The sequence below is a fragment of the Serinus canaria genome, chromosome 1, assembly GCF_022539315.1.
Source record: "Serinus canaria isolate serCan28SL12 chromosome 1, serCan2020, whole genome shotgun sequence".
Taxonomy (NCBI): Eukaryota; Metazoa; Chordata; class Aves; order Passeriformes; family Fringillidae; genus Serinus; species Serinus canaria.
The window spans coordinates 26,271,648-26,288,976 of NC_066313.1; the positions used below are offsets into that span (position 1 = coordinate 26,271,648).

The window sequence follows — 17,329 nt, forward strand, 5'->3', positions numbered from 1 at the left end:
ATTGAGTTAATTTTCTCTTCTGCTATTATTATTAGAGTAGTAGGCAATTTTTGTGCTTCATCTTTCCTGCTTTTCATAACTCTGGCTTCTTCACTCTAAGTTTACCTCCACAAGCAGTATTAACCTTCCAGTTTAGTTACCTTTGTTAAAAAATGGTGTCTGAACTAAAAGCAGCAATCTTGAATTTGCACAACACACCAACTACAATCACTCTGGCCTAAGCATAATCTCCTCTTTCTGTGGGAGCTACTACAGTAGCAGAGGGACCCAGATGTGACAGCATGGACAATGCCTGGCTTTTGGCTTAAATGTTCCCCCACTAGCAGCTGGCACAGAGAAAGACTGATTTCAACAGTGGAGAAAGGGAACAGAGAAAGAGAAAAGAGAAAAATGAATCAGAATGGCCATCAGGAAGTTGAAGAAAAGAGCCATCAAGGGACAGAAGATCAGCATGGAGCTTTGCCAGTGGGGAAGCAGAAATGGTAAAGGACAGGGCTTCTAATCCCCTACCTCATACAAGGTGAAGTGTCAGGGAGAAGTTGGTAAAAGAAGGAAGCATAAATAGGCAGTGAAGGGGAGAAACAAAGGCATCAGGAGGAAGGGCAGGGAACAAATGGAGATCTAAAGAAGACAAGACATAAAAGGATGGACTGCCAAGAGTACAGCTGTAAGGAACAGGATTATGAGAAACATCCTGGGGAATGTGACAGGGGAAAAACACTTTCTCATCTCCAAAACATATTCCTAGGAACTAGAATTGACTCTAACATATCAGTTTTTCAACATGCCTTTGTAGCCAAACACATCTAGGCAAAGCAAATGGTATCAATGAATCTTGGGGTGTTGTTTCTCTTTTTTTTTCTATTAATCTTTGGTATTTTGGTACTGCCAGCTGTTCTCAGTTGATTTACACAGCATTGTATGCCTGAAGTTCACAAGCCAACTGATGATCCAGTCACTCTGTGGTTTTTAAGAAGAAAAATCTGTGTTAGAAACCTTAAGAAATGGTTCTGAAGTCAAATAATGAAGATGTTTGTACTAAGCTAACAAGTTTTATTACAACCATTTTTGTGCGATAGAAGTTCTGGTTTTTAATCTCTCTTGACATTGGTTTTCTTTTTGGTAACACCTTTTACTAGCACCTTCTCAATTAATGACAAGTATCTCCTTTATTTCTCATATAATTTTCTATGCCATGAAATTTATTTCCCCATATATTTCTTTCTTTTGTCTTCCAGCTCTATGATTAGATTGTCTAAATTTCTACTTTCTTTCTCTGTCTCCCATTTCTCTTGAATGTGCTGCCAAGCTTACCCTTTTAAATTTTTCTTGATTTCCCCTTTAGTCTTTGTCAGAAATGACTCAGTCCCTTTTAGACTGTATTTGCCTTTACAAAAAAAAGTTAAACAGAGATTAAATTACATATTGTTTTACACTATGTGCAGTCATTATACACAGCCTCCCTTCTCCCACTGGTATAATGTGACAGATTACAATGCAAAAATCACAGTCTAAGGGAAAAAAAAGGTAAAAATCACACAGCTTTTACATCTTCAAAAACATATCCCTGACACAATGACAGATGCAAATCACATTACACTGCACCTGATTAAAGTAAATAGTGTTTGGTGGTTGATTTTTGTTTGCTTTTTTTCTTTTTTAGGAACTGGCTTGTTTTCCCCAATCAACAGATATGTAGCTTATCTACAGTTTATACATACATATATGGACTAAGTTCTGACAGAAAATTAGTTGGCAAGCAAAACCTATGAGCAATGAATTAGTAAGCTCTGAATCTTCATAGTAGCATAAATTCTGCAAGGCACTTGAAAAACCAGACATTTGTTTTGACAAAATGGTGGGATAAATATCCAGACTCCTGCCGCATAATTTATAGTTCTCAGGACAAGAACTATAAGATAAAAATGCTGCTCTTTTATGCCACACAAATGAAAATAAAAAAGGTTCAAGAGCAACAATCTAATCATCTGCATAAAACAAGGAGTATTTATATAGACACATCAATAAGGAGTACTGAAGTGGAAGATTCCCTTCAGAGAGATATCTGGACTGTGTCCTGTATCACATCCTGACTATTCATGTGTCCAAGAGGCACAACTACCAGACCTCTTAGTTTTCATGTCTTTCTACTGCTTCTACAAACCCTTCTAAGAATATCATTACCAAGAAGTTTGCAGCATACCAACAGCAGTCTTATAAGTCTTATTAATGACTTCAACAGAAATAAATTCCTCCTCATATTTGAAGTTCCTATTTATAAACCCAAATTCTCATAGATCTTTTGCCACAAGATTTCATACCAGAGGTTCAAGCTGAGCAGCTTGCCTTTTTTGAGTTTCACATACTCTTCCAAAGCCACAACTACTCGAAATACAATCCCTTATTCTGTTCCCACGTTGGTCTGTTCAACATGAGTTGTTCATTTTTCTTGGATCTGCCAATCTGCACCTACACCTTTGGCAACACTAAAACAGATTTAATTTACAAAGGCCTAGTTGAACATTCAATTAAATTTCTCAGAAGTTTTCGACTTATTTGCCATCCCAACAAGAACAAACCTACAGTCAGATATAAATTCTTAAGACCTTTATTGTCAAATCACTACTGTACTAATCATGTCTTATTTTCCATTATATAAATTTCTGGGGTGGGCAGAAGAAGTGAAATCAGACTACCTGGCTCACAATTACCTAGGTCACCTTAAAAGACCTTTTCTTAAAATGCACATAGGTGCATTATTTTGATATAGGCGTTTATCTTCAATCTTGTGTTTTGAATTGGAAAAAAAAATCACAGAATTTGCTGAGTTGGAAGGCTAGAGAACTTCTTAGTCATTCCTAAAAATTTGTTCCTTGATTTTCCAATTCATAAATGGTAACAGAATGTTACTGCAGACAGCACCCTCTTCATTTCTAACAGATAAGAAATGTTCACCATCTTTATCATGTGGTAGGTGCCTACATCATTAGAGGCAACATATTTTTTTGTTAATATTTTTCCTAGATTCTAGTCTGTTTGCTTAGCAGTTATTGTAGCATTCCTGGCATTTATTTTTCTCTCACCATATCTGTTCTCAGCTAAGCATGCAAATTCCTTTTCAAGACAAAAACATAAGACTTAGTACTGAATGAGAACAAATTCCAAAAGGCAAAGTCAGCCAAAGATGCTCAATTTTAAAGCAGTATCATGTTCAGAGTTGTATTTTAGTTCTGTTTCAGAGTGGAAAAAAAATCCTGCTGGAAGAACTGTATTTTCAGTTGACAAAAGACAATGCCATACTTCCTTTCTGGACCAGATAAAGCGTGAAAACCCCCAGGAGGAAAGAATAGGAAAACTCCATGGTAGAAACTAATGTGTTACTATGTCAAGAGTAATGCCAATAAACAAATGTCTGGAAAAGCAAAAGGAAGGATACTGTGGTTGCTGTCACTGGTGCTCATCAGCATCAATGTTTCCTAAACTACTGAAGAGGGACAGAAAAACTTACAGACCTGGTCAAGAAGAGATACATGACACCTGAAGAATAGTTACCAATTACCTATTCCTTCTTAGTTTTTACAGCCCTCCACAGGAACACGGCCAAAGAATGAGTTTTAAGAGTAGCTATCACTGCACAGCTATTGTATTTTCTAGTGCTAAATCAGATTGTCCTTTATTTCCACCAATTGAAAGTATATTATACTAACAGAAAAAACCTATTTCCAATCAGAGTGGAAGAAACAAATTCACAATGAAGTCAGTTTTCTTTGCTTCAGGTGTCGTGCAGCAGCAAGATGCAGCAATAAACTGGGCTAAGTGTCCTTTGCCAGTCAAGAAAATGTTTACTACAAGCCTGCTAAACAGAAACTGCACAGGCATTGCAATCTGCACTGCAGTGAGCTGTGGCAACGCCCAATATGAGAGAATGCTTTAAAAGTCAAAGAAAAATAGAAGGTTTTTTCAGGCTGTGTCCTGTAAAGAGACCAGTGAGCTGTCAAAACTACTTATGAATAAGCAGCTCATCTCCTGGCAACAAGCTCAAATCTCATCTTCATTGAACAGGACATACACAATGTTGTTAACTCTTCTGAGATTTTCACCCTTTGAAAACTTAATTTAGATAAGCCTTAAAGCTTAAATTTTGGTAATTTCATCAGTACAGCTAAGAATCCTGTGAAATCAGTACACACAGTATTGTCTTACTTACTGAAGACCTATATTTTATATATATACGTTGGTTGTTGGGGATATCCATTGACACATATAACATAATTTGACTAACGAGTTTTCCTGAACAGAGGAGATGCTGCTTATCAGATTCCTGGAAAGGATTAGTTTGATTATCTGTTAATAGAGTATCAGGTACTTAACATCCCTCGTGCTCTGCTTTAAATGGGATTTGAGGCTGGATTTATCCACACAAATTATATTACTATTTTGCCCAGAAAGATATGTCATTTTGATGGTGTTTAAAAAGATGAAAAAGACAGTCATGTAAATGAACCACTTTATATCTAAAGCTGGCAAAAGTAAACAGAGTAAACTATTAATCTTTTTTTTTTATATTGCAAATACCATAAATAACTTTGTTCAACAAAAATAAAACAATAAGCTACCCTTTTTATTACATTAATAAATCAGCAGCAGACAAGAACACTTTGTCATAATGGTGTAAGTGCCCTCCTGCTTCTATCACACAAGAGACATCTAGAATAATATTCACTTTGTTTTCCTTACTTGACACTGTTCCTCAAGCACAGCCGTGTACACTGTGCAACAAGCGACTCTCTATCCATCTCTGGGCTTTTGTCATTCCATGCAGTACTGCTAGCAGGAATATTTTATTTCCCACTGCCACTCACTCCACAAGTTTTAATGATTTGTGAAGCTTCACTTCATGAAAAAAAGCAAGCAGTCAATGGGTTATTTGTGCACTCTCCTCAGACAAATGCTGCTGGTACCAGAGAACACTTAGTTACTCTAAAGGCAAGATGGGGTCACTCCTGCATACCCTACAAATCTCTTATGGACTGCCAACAAAGGAGCTCTCGGCAGAGAATGTAAGTATCACTTACTTAGCCCAATTCTCAGTTGCTTTTCCTACAAACTAGAACACATGTAAGAAGTGGAAACAACCTTCAAATTCTGCTGCAAACAGCTGCAGATGAACTTTTGTGGGGAGCAATTCTAAGGCTTAATGTTTGGTTTTGTTACTGACTTTCTATCAGATCCTAGTCAGAAGAGTTAAATCCAAGTTTTAAGAGATCACTGTGGCATTGCTTTTTCTGGTTCTTCTTGCTTCAGAAAATGTGCTGAATTGTCAGAAGCTTTAAGGACTCTAATCTGAGAGGGCCACAGGCATTCAAAGTGCTAATTGCTGACAAAAGGTAATGTCATACTCCTGATCACTGAAGCACTCCAAATCCAGTAACTATCTGCAGTACTTTTATCCTCAAGTCTATCCACTTTGCAATTACTAATGCCTACAATGAGCATGACAACACACTCTCTCACAACACTGTAAACCTTCATGCACATTAATGGGACATATGTCCAATAATTACAGAAGAGATCGAGAACAGGAAGTTCACCCTGGGTGCTCATAAAGACAGATGTCACACACACACACCTGCTAACTCTCCTGTATAGCACCTATGGGTGATGAGTAACTAGCCCTTCCTCTGTGATCACCCCTCTGGCTGGGGTTGCATTTCATGCATTTGCAGAGCAGAGCACTACTTCCCAAGCACCCTGGAATGTAGTGACCATCTCAGACATGGAACAGAGGAGTACTGGTAGCTTGATACTATAGTCAGCACACACACTGCTTTGGGGGAAATCCTACCTCAAAACAACCAGCTTGGTAGATGCATTCTAGAGCCTGTGATACAATTTTTTAAAAAAATCACAGAGTAAGCAGATCAAAACAAGCAATAACTTCTTAAGGATGAGAAAATAAAACAGGCTTACTCACTGAAATGACCATTAAAGAATTTTGTTTGTCTGTACAGATGTGGGCTCTATTTACATGCTTTTGTACTATTTCTTCTTTAATGTTCAGAAAGACAGGGGAAATACACACATTTAAAGGATCCATCTTAATTTAGATAAAATCTAGATACCTGAAAGTCTGCAGTGAAACAAAGTAGATCCATGTAACATCATGTTCCTCTGACTGTCTTAGTCTCAGTTAACTACATCTCCTCAGCCTCCTAATGATGACATGCATGTGTTAAGTAACACATATCCTAACACATATTATGAGAAAACAGAAAATAATGCATACTGGGAACACACAGGGGAAATACCAAAATCCCTAACCAGGCTGAAAATGCTATTTGAGGGAGTTTACCAACTCCCACAGGTGAGGGCTCACCACCACAGCTAGCCACCAGATAGCCATGCAGTGTCACAGACTGGGCTGTAGCCATGGGGAAAGAGAAGTCTTGATATACAGAAGGTAGAAAACTCCCTCCACCCCTGGGGAGATGCTGATAACTCTGTAATTATCAGTGGATGAGGCTTTTTTTTTTTTTTTGGCTAGGGCTTGCTGTGTAAGAAATAAGTATGCCAAGCCACTCTGGAAATACAAACTTTTCTAAAGCAAGAAGAGGTCCCACAGCACGGAGAAGAAATAGTACTCAAGGATTATTAACCTTTAGGGAAGATGTCACAGTATCCAGGGACAGCAGACATGCCTGTGACTGGGATCCCTGTGAAGAGATTACTATTCTTGGAGATTGGCTCAAAAAATTGGACTTTATCTATTTTTCAAGAAGCTGGACTAACATTTGGCAGGCAGTCACGTTCATTATAGCAGTGGGTATCAGCAATGCTGGAGGCTATTGGGCAGGAGCCATAGAGGAGCAGTGACAGCAATTCATCAAATACAACTGTAAAAAAACTGGATTTTGAACACAGAGCAATAATCTCTGGTACAAGATTGTTCTTTGTCTTATTTAGGCTTTATTGCTCCAATGTTCATTCCCTGTATTTAATTACAGGATGATTCTGCATATATGCAACACTTGGGTTCTGCAGATGTCTGTCCCTCCCTCCTTGAACAAATTCCCATTTGGAGAGCAGAAAGTTCATTTACAGTGTGTTCACAAAGACTTGGAAGTGAAAACACTGCTCATAGCAGGGTTCAGTATCTTCACTGCTGTCTTTTGGATGGGTTTCAGAAATGAGGAACAATGGATCCTGCAAGATGCTCTAGGAATCTCCACCTGCCTTTATGAGCTCAAAGAAGTTCACACATCCAGTAGGAAGGCTTGAAGCTGATTTCCTCTGGCATTGTCATCTGTGAAGTCTTCCTCATACTGACTGCTCCTTCACTAGCCAGGTCTGGGGACAGCACAGCAGAAATTACAACTCTTGGACCACTTGATGCAGCACACTACAAGAAAATCCAACTTTTGTTGAAAATTCCAGTGTGATATCCTACACCAGGTGGCAACAGACCTTTTACTGTTTTAGTCCTTGAGGACACTGGAACTCCTGGTCTCCTGGTCACCTACTCCCACAAATTCTACATTCAGACACAATAAATTTACAATTTATTTTGTAAATTCTCCTGCAGCTTATTGCTGTGGTCTGTTGGCAAGTTTTGTTCTTTGAGCATTAACACAGAGAGATCAGCCAACTAATTTCTGCCTCATGCCATTCATTCTTACTGCTTGCCTGCTTGTTGCTCTTTTGCACCAGGAGTTGAAAGCTTTGTGGACAGGCAGCGATTTTACAAAACAGTGCTCCTATCCTCCCTCAAAATCAGTCACCCTGATGCCCAAAAAGACCCAGATTGACAGATGTGACTGAAAGAAGTGGAAGAACATATAATCAATCACATACCAAATAAAGATCAATTAGATAATTTGTGTTGTAAAAAAGAATTTACCAATACCAACATCCATATAGAAGAGAAAAACCAAGCACCAAACATGACTGATCTTGAATAAAATCTTGAACTGCAGAACTAGATAGATACTAAAGGAGATCAAAGAATTCCAGAGGCACACACTCAGAAACCAGCCATACACTACAGGTTCATTTCCAGATAACCTCCCTGGAAAATGACTTTAGAAAACTGTATGAACAGATAGATCCAATCTAATAAGAGTACAAATTGCAATAGCATTCTTTTTTTTTTTTTTTTGTGAAATACCAGTAGATTTATGTTGCTCTAATCTCCTTGTATACATGATACTCTTTCATTAAGCATTTCTATTCTGATGCTGTTACATCCAATAGAGTCATAGCAAGATATTTTATTTCATTAGTGCTGGATACTAAGTTAATGAAAATCATAAAGAATACAAAGCATTCTTATACAGTAAGTCTAGGGAATTAACTTGGAATAAACAAAGAAGCTTACTGTTCTGGGGAAAATGCTAAACAGCGCCCTGCCACGCATCACTGAAAACTTTAAAAAACCACATGGATTCATAACTAAAGATAAAAATTATATTTGTGCCAGTACAATGCACTAAAGAAAGAAAATTCCTTAATGCAGCCACATGAAAAAGTCGGGTTTTTTTGCTGTTTTGCTTTGGGATTTTATTGATGGGTTTTGTTTGTTTGTTTTTTAAATCACGTAAGGCTGGTTTTCATCCTATGCTGCCACACTCAACGTTTACTCCAAAATAGGCATATGGAAAATTTAATTTCTACTTATTTCTGTTACATTATCAGCTGTATCATAGTGCTGTCCCTCACCCCCAACCCACAAACATAATGAAGACTGTACGGAGTTCTTACAGAAGTTAAAGGATTGTTGCAGGAATTACTGTGAAGCAGTCTGGTTCAATTTGGATAAAAAGTCATTATATATTTTACCATCAATATGTTATTTTGGACTATTAATTCTATTTGACAGTCACAAAAGAGGAAGCACAGTGGTGTCTCTGAACTCAAAAGGTAGGAAACTAGGCAGTTCACACACTTTAACTACAATGCTGTTTGATCAAAATGTAAAATACAAACATGTTATCCATTCTATCACAAGCTGGGGTAGAAAATAGGAGTGCCTAGTTTTTACAGTATGTCTCTCAGTCACTCACAATTCTACTAAGCAATTCTCATAAACCCTATACCTCAAATATATTTAATTAGTGGCTCCTTATTGAATATAGACACAATGAATTCTGCATTTCTTATTTAGGTATTTAGGTTCTTAGAGATTATACCTATTAGCATACAATTCAATAAAGAATAACAATGAGTGAACATTTTGAGCTGGTTGCTTACTGGAACTGGGAAGAAATCTCTGGCATACAGCAAAATACAAGAGAGTATGCCTAGAGATGCTGAACTCTGCTGTCAAGGTCTTTTCCAACCTAGATGATTCAATTATTTTATGACACACAGCACTCCCAGGAGAGACCATGCTTTTTTCCTTCATTTTTTATTGAGCCTCTCTCTGTTGCACAGAATGGGTCAGGTTGGAAGGGACCTCAGGGGATCATCCGGTCCAACCTCCTCTTTCTTTCATTTGTAGCATTTCAAAAGAAATACACTAAACCCCCCACTTATAGGGTGGGGACCCTAATCCTAATACCATTTGCAGCTCTGGAGTCCCAATAAAAGAAGAATATGGGCCTGTTGGAGCAGGTCCAGAAGATGATGTCAAAAATGATCCGAGGGCTGAAGCACATCTCCTTTGAAGGCAGGCTAAGAGAGTTGAGGCTGTTCAGCCTGGAGAAGAGAAGGCTCCAGAGGGACCTTCTAGCACCTTCCAGCCCCAGAAGGGGGCCTGGCTTCCAAGAAAGATTAAGAGGACTTTCTTCTACGGCCTCTAATGACAGGAGAAGGGACAACTGTTTTAAAACTGAAAGAGGGTAGTTTTAGAGGGATACTATCACAAAACTGTTTAGGTTGGAAGACACCCTTAAAGATCATCTAGTTCCAACCTCTGCCATGGGAAGGGACACCTTCCACCAGACCAGGCTGCTCAATGCCCTCTTAGGGCCCTATTAGGAAGGCATTTGTTACAATAAGGGTAAGGCCATTGTACTAGCCAGGGAAGCTGTGGACACACATTCCCTGGCAGTGTTCAAGGACAGGTCAGAGAGGGCTCTGACTAACATGCCTATTGAAAGCTGCCCCTGCCTATGGCAAAGGGGTTGTACTAGATGATCTTAAAAGGTCCTTTCCAACCCAAACCATTCTATGATTCTATATTCCACAGTTTTAGCATATACTCATTATATAGTTCAATAATGTACCCTGGAGAAAAGTCATGGCCTCAAAGAATCTGAAAACTGATGACAGATTGAGACCTCATTTCTTTGTGGGAACTGAGACAAAGAAGGAACACTCTTTTATCTGGCAACATACACCTAGCCAGACACCAGATGGCCTGTCCACAATCAGCCAGGAAAAACATACTGTGCAGAGAATTTAAACAAAGGCCCCCCAGACTGCAGACCTACCACCTCTGCCACCAGAGATGTATCAGTGCTGCCTCAACTTCAGAAGACTGAAACAGAACGCATGGGCAAATTTTCCACTGTGTTAAGGTTTGCAGTTGTATCTTGATTATCTTCCATTCAAAAGGCACGCTGAGATGGAAAAATGGAGAAAGATGGTGATCTTTCACACAACAAGAGAACTGCCTGTTAGACAGGGAAACAATTTTGTCTCCCTATTTTGGCAGACAGGTACAGGGAGGCAAGACAACCATGACATTTGCACCAAAATGCATCCTTCTCAAGCTTTAGCTTTACATGCTCACCACTGATGAAAGTCCAGCAGAAATCCCCACATGTGAAAGACTGAGTTGTTAAAAAAATTTACACATCATGTTTCACAAAAAAAGACCTGTGACTCAGCACTGGACAGAACAAGCCCTACAGCATTTTCAGCCAAGCTCTCAGCGGCTAAAACCAGCAACTTTATTTTTGGTTGTATGGGAGATATATTTCATTATTCACCCATTCATTGCAGTGAGTAAGAGGGAACCCTTACTGATGAAAGGACAACAATACTCACAATCTTAGCAAAAAAGGCTTAAAATTCTACCATTAACTATAATCAGCATTATTAAAACCATGATCTCAGCTGATGCTCCTCTAAGTAACAGCAGGAACATGACAGTTTAAATACAGTATGGAAGCCACAGAGTCATGCCACTAGACATGCTAAATAAACTTTAAATCTAACGTGTTTTCAATAAAAGCATTAAAAAGGACTATTTAATCTAAATTAATAATCTGCTGTACTTGAAAACTATGGTCAATAGCTACCATTATGAATCAATCAGATAGAATCCTATCAAGCACAGTTGCCCTCTCCCTACAAAGGGCATTGTAGATACACCATGAGGACTTGAAAATTCTCCAGATGTGGCCATTTACAAATGATTAAAGTTCCACAGCTGATGTTGAGTCTTGGACACTGTTTATGGCTGTCCCTACAGCACCTTTATCAACACTAAGTGATGGGAGTCAAAATGAAGAGCAGCATTTGTAACTATCACCAAACAGCAGTAACTCCTGCTGCAGATCCAAGCAGAATTTCTATTTATTTAAAGGAGAAAAACAGAATTAATTCAAAGCAGCACTTCATTGCACGGGACCTTACTATAAATACATCAAACAAGACATGCAAAAGTATGGAAAATCAGTATGAAAACCTTCTAAAACCAATTTAACAACAGCCTTGCAGAAGTAGAGGCTTGGAGGTAGGAAGATGGTGACTGGAATATCAACAAGGTGTGGTTAGTGAATATGATCAAGCAAATGATGGTTTGATGAACAAAGAAAGGACACCTATCAGGAGACAGAGACTGCTTAAAGGTGTAAGCCCACGTGCACATTCACAACCTGATCAGGTAAAATGCCCAAACAGCTGGGAACAGGCTTGTCTGTCTTAGCAATGCTAGAAAGTGCTCCTCACATGTCTGAACACAGTGAATAAAAAAATCATGTCCCAAAAAAAGCATGTCCCAATCCTGAGCTAAGGAATATGTTCCCTTTTTGGGGAAGAGAGAGGACCAGATTGGAAATCACATCGCAAGCAACCTGTTTCCAACTCCAAGGAGTTGCCAGACACAGGTGTCTCTCCTGGGCTCAGCTGCTGAAGAGCCTCAAAATCCCTTTATTGTCATACCACAACGACAAATTGCAGAGAAAACCCATCCAACTTGGCAAATGAAGCAGTGTCTCAGATACCCAAAGCAATCCTAGCAGCCACACTATTTTGAAAGAAATGCAATCTGAGACTTTTTTTTAGCAGTTCTTTAGAAAAATAAAGATGATACATATGGACATTTGACGGGAATCCTGTATCACAAGCCATGAAGCATTTGAAGTCTGTGGCAGAGAATGATGCCATAAAAATCTTAAAAACAAAAGACTCAGCCCAGCCAACACTTAGGAAAGAAAGGGTAGATGTTTTCTAAGAAGGAAAGAAATTAAGGCTATTTAAGCAAAGGAGCTTGTTCTGACTCTACCAAAAGGTTAGAAGCAAATTTAAGAAGGAATATTCTCCTTTACAAATGCAGGCAAAGCATATGTTTTGGCAGTGCTTGGCTGCACCCATCTGTATACTGGGGCAAAAATGTTCTTTTCAAGGGGCTTGTGCACAAGTGCAGTATCACTATATACAAATAATCCAGCTATGAATGTGTGATCCTAGCTTTTTCTCTGAGGTTTTTCATAATCACAATAGATACCTCCAGGGAGCATGGTCCAATTTGAAGAAGGTAAAGCAGGAGCACTGGATGAAAAATAAACCACCCATTTCTTTCAAGATGTACACAGGATTTTTGTCTTGCCACTGAGCTCTTCTTCCTGAGAGAATACCCTCATAAAGGAGAAAATTCACAGATCACAGGACGATGCCAAAGAGACAATAAATTATGAGTTTTCTCTTGGTTACTTTTAGGGCTGCAGTCTTAAAATCCCTGAGAACTTGCTGGTACGTATGTGGTGCTTCCCTAAACAAAGGAAGAAGTTACCTAAGAACACCAAAAAGCCATGAAATATGTCTGGTAGTGGTCTACAGATGGGTCATGAAAAATAAAGGACAAAACCAAAGAATCAAAGACACAGGCAATAGGTTAAATTCATACAGCTGCTAAGATAGAGAAGAGCTGGGGTCAAGCTCTAGTCTTGTATAGTAAGTGAAGTAAGAGGTCACAGCACTGTGACTGATGGACTAAGGAGGTCCATCGTTGCAAGTTTTTGGGGACATGCATCCTGTCAATCTAAGCATGTCTCTACATCTTTTTTAACAGAAGTTTCAGAAGCTGTATAAAATTGGCTTGCTATTTCTCAGTTTGTCACCAAGAAAACAGTAAGAAGATTGAGTATCACGTTGATGAAGCAAACCTACATCCTTGCAGGACAAGTGACAAAGCTATTACTTCTACCTTCATGGAGTTAAAGAATATCAAAAAAAGTTATTGTTGGCATGAAAAGGTTGACATTTCACTTGACATTTCAAGCTGATGCTTATCTGAGTGAATATCTTCTGAAAACATCTCGATGAAAGAAGCATTTCAGAACTGTAACCAAGTGTCCTAAATGCCAAGAGACCTACTCAGAAACAAACTTTAAAGATTCCACACTCAAAGAATTTGGTTATTTTGGACAACTGACTGCTGTGAAATTAATTTGCAAGCTACTGAGAAATCAAGATTCTACAAAAGTATCTATATGCCACATTTGCTAGAATACATTGAATTTCAGACACCTTCCAATCTCCTTACCTCTTGTCCTGAAAGATAGTATGCTGCTAGAAGACCGCCAATGAAGCGAATATTGACCTCAAAAACAGACACTTCAGAATTCTAGAACAGAAAGAAAGCATTAATAAATAATTAAGCAACTTCTTAATGAAGGAAGAAAAAAAATTGTCAAGGCAGAAGAAAATACATATCCTAAGGCAATCCACATGCAAGGGTCTGTACTGTTGCAGTCTCTAGATCCAAACTGAAATTCTCATGCACATCTTTGTGACACCAAATGACAATTCTAGTTACAGCTTCAACTGATTTTATTAAAATCGAATTAGTTTTGTCCTGCCCTCTAACCATTTTATCACTACGAAGTGCAATTACAGTAATTTGGGCTGGTTGAAAAGAAGGCAAGGACTACACATTTCTATAATTCAGCATCTTCTCTCTTTATGCTTCAGCATAGCACCAAACATTCTAGTTTTAAAAGATAAAGCAAAAGAATAATTTGAGAATTCCCATAATGCACTTTTTTAACATAAATTACTAAACTCAAATTCAGAGCTCTATTTTAACATAACCTTTGTCTCAGAATAGCCTTTATGTTATGACAAGTAGTACTGCAGGGCCACTGAGAAATTCAAGAGAATAAACGATTTTATTGCCTTCTTCCACGTTATTATCCTTAGGTTAAATTCAACAGTATCTTTTGACTCATTTAACCCACAAAAAATTAAGAGGAACCAGATAGTTTTAACAACTGACTCCCTCTGTGCCCCATTCAGCTAATTTTCCACATACACTCCATCTGTCTCCCCCATAAACTTCTCTTCAACCTATTAGACACAGTAATGTAGTTTTATTAAGAGATCTGAGATAGGCAAGCCTTTCCTTTTATCCAGAAAATCACTACAATGTGCACTGAACAAGCTGACTCACCAATCTGCACACAGCTGAAATGACATTTACAGGTACTTCTTTCCTTTTGTGCTATTTCTCTAGTACCTGCAGTGCTTGGATCAAAACTAAATTCATTTCGCATATACTACGTATTTCAGTAAGATTATGTGAATAAAAAGTTCTTCAAACAGCACTGATTAAAACTTGGAAGTTTGAAATACTCCCAAATGTTTTTAGTAAAAGGTTTTCCCTTTTCACACAGAGGTGATACAAGAAAAATAACACCAATGCAGCATGATTCCACTTAATACCTATTAAAGTCATGAATCACACATGCAGTGGGACAGTGTAAAGTGAAACCAATTATTTCCATTTCCCAGTAGAAGAATCCAAGAGGATCAAATTTATGTATTTATTTATAAACTCCAAACCATATAAGGAAATTACTCAAGTTTGGTGTATACACAAGACAACTCATTAACCTTCAGAAATGGTTTTTGATACATAGGAAGATGTAACTGAACCCCAGAGGGTCATGTAAATTTCTTCTATCCAAATCCTAGATTAATATTGCAAATTTATATTGAAATTGCCTTAGATCAGACAAAAGTTATGGAAGCAATTTAGTTCACCCTCATAATGGTATCATTATCTCTACACTGTCTCTGATATATTTAGGATCTTTAGTTTTAGACTGAATAATTATCTGGCAGTAACTGAAAAAGCAGAGTAAAATTTCTTTGATGTTTGCCAGACAGTCAAGGTACAAATCAAGCCCAAACAAATAATTTTTGAAAAGTAGGTTAAAATATAGAAACAACAGTAAGCATTTGCTGAGTTCGGAGTATACAACTATATTTCACTGTGTGCATTATGTGAATGAAAAATTATTTTTGGAACCATAGGGCAAATCCAAGGACTGAAATACAAATTCCATCACAGAGTCTGTGACAGTCCCAAAATTAGTACAAAGAACACTAATCAATAAGACTAAAATAGAGCCATTTCTTCCATTTAATGCTTCTCAAGAATGTCAGATACTGTATGACCAACTGGGAAATTCTTGTGATAGATTAGGAGCTTGTAGGAAAACTCAAGAATTCAAGTGGCATATTTTGTGTTAAAACTTTTAAGAAATGGAAGAAGAGATTGTATTCTTAAGTAATTTATACACTACAGTTTTGGGGAAAATTGTCTTTCATAACTCAGTTATTTGCAACAACTATCAGTCAATAAAGCCTCATCTTTCTGTCTTCATTTCTGAGGCCTGGCTGTTTCTCACAAAACACTTCCTCTTACTTCCATTATCCAGTTATAATTTGTACTTTGAAAATACAATATATAGGTGTATCTCTACTTAGAATCGTAACTGTGAAAAGGTCAGGGCATATTTTTTTTCCCTAAAACAAAGTTAGATACATAGAGAATGTCACATCTGTGACAAGTTTACATCTGACACTTTGATCCATAATTTTTATTAAGTTTCACCTGAAAGACCTCTTCTGGATCCTCCCAAGATGAACACCTTGAAAAGAACTAGAGAAATATTTAGGGCAGGCTCTACTTACCACACTGAAATCAAGATTTTTGTCAATCCATTCTTGTCCTTCTCTGAATTCATCGTGAAGTCCCATGATATAAAGAGTATCCAATGCATCTACTATGGTAGCACCCATTTGTGAGTTTCCTAGGTGCAAAAAAGAAGGGTTTCTATTACAAATGACTATTTCACTATTTTTCTTAAACATCAGAAACATGAGAAAATAACCCAAGCAGTAGCAAAGCAAAGTTACTACAAAAGTGTCAGCACAAAGAATTATCAAAATGAGCACGGAATTATCAGGTACATAAGAGGATTCCCACTTCTCCTTCAAAGTATCAATCCTCTGGCACATTTTGGCTTCTGGGGAAAAAGAATACTAAAGACAGAAAAAAGAGCCCTTCTCCTCTACTTTCCTAACTTGAACTTGAGCAACTGTACTTTGACACAAAAAAACCACCAAAAAACCCCACAGAAAACCAAAGGCCAGAAAGACATTCAGCTCCAAAAAGCTACTAGGAATTCTAGGACAGAAGCATTAGGGGGAAAAAAAAGGCACATGCAAGGTAAAGCAATCAGCACTTGTAGTAATGCTTTGCATTTCCCAACATTTACTTCTGAAATATTCAAAGTTTCCCAATTATGGACACTAGCTAATGATTGAAAAGCACGGCCTGATGAGCAGGGAAGCGCTGGCCAGGCATGACTGCCGGAGCCCCAAGATGTTCTCCTGGGCGTCTGCAGGAACTCGCTAGGAGCGCTAATGGATTTCTCAACTGTCACCATCAAGTGGAGCATTGAAAGCCAAATAAAAATCAATGGTGCTTTAAGCTAAAATGCCATTCACTTGAAACAGCAGCAATTTAGAGCTGATTGATGAGTGACTCATCGGTCTGTGCAAGGGATGAGGAGATGGCGAGCCACTGCCATGATAGCCCTGATCTCACTAGGCCATCCCAACCAAACCTGCTGCCCTCAGTAGGCACAGGTCTTGGTTTCTAGACGAAACCAAAATCATTATGAGTTATCTGTTTTCGTGAAGTGCTTAAAACTTCCTGTGCACCAACAAAGCTGCCAAATTTCACTGTTCATACCTGTAATCTATAAACCAGTGCATGCTGGTTTATAAACTCTGGTAAACTCTGATTAGCAATTTAATGACACTAGTGACAAGTCCATTTTAGGGGTCTTTTAATGTGCTTTCCACCCAT

General features: G+C 38.1%; 1 protein-coding gene across 1 annotated transcript in view; it reads right to left on the minus strand.

Annotated features, from left to right (window-relative positions):
- The window catches only part of MAN1A2 (mannosidase alpha class 1A member 2), a 133,939-nt gene that overhangs the window by 56,965 nt on the left and 59,645 nt on the right, over positions 1–17,329 (minus strand). The window contains exons 4-5 of the mRNA XM_009102611.4: positions 16,147–16,265; positions 13,712–13,792 (exon numbers count right to left, since the gene is read on the minus strand). Coding sequence (XP_009100859.1) covers positions 13,712–13,792; positions 16,147–16,265 — 200 coding nt within the window. The remainder of the gene's footprint in view (positions 1–13,711; positions 13,793–16,146; positions 16,266–17,329) is intronic.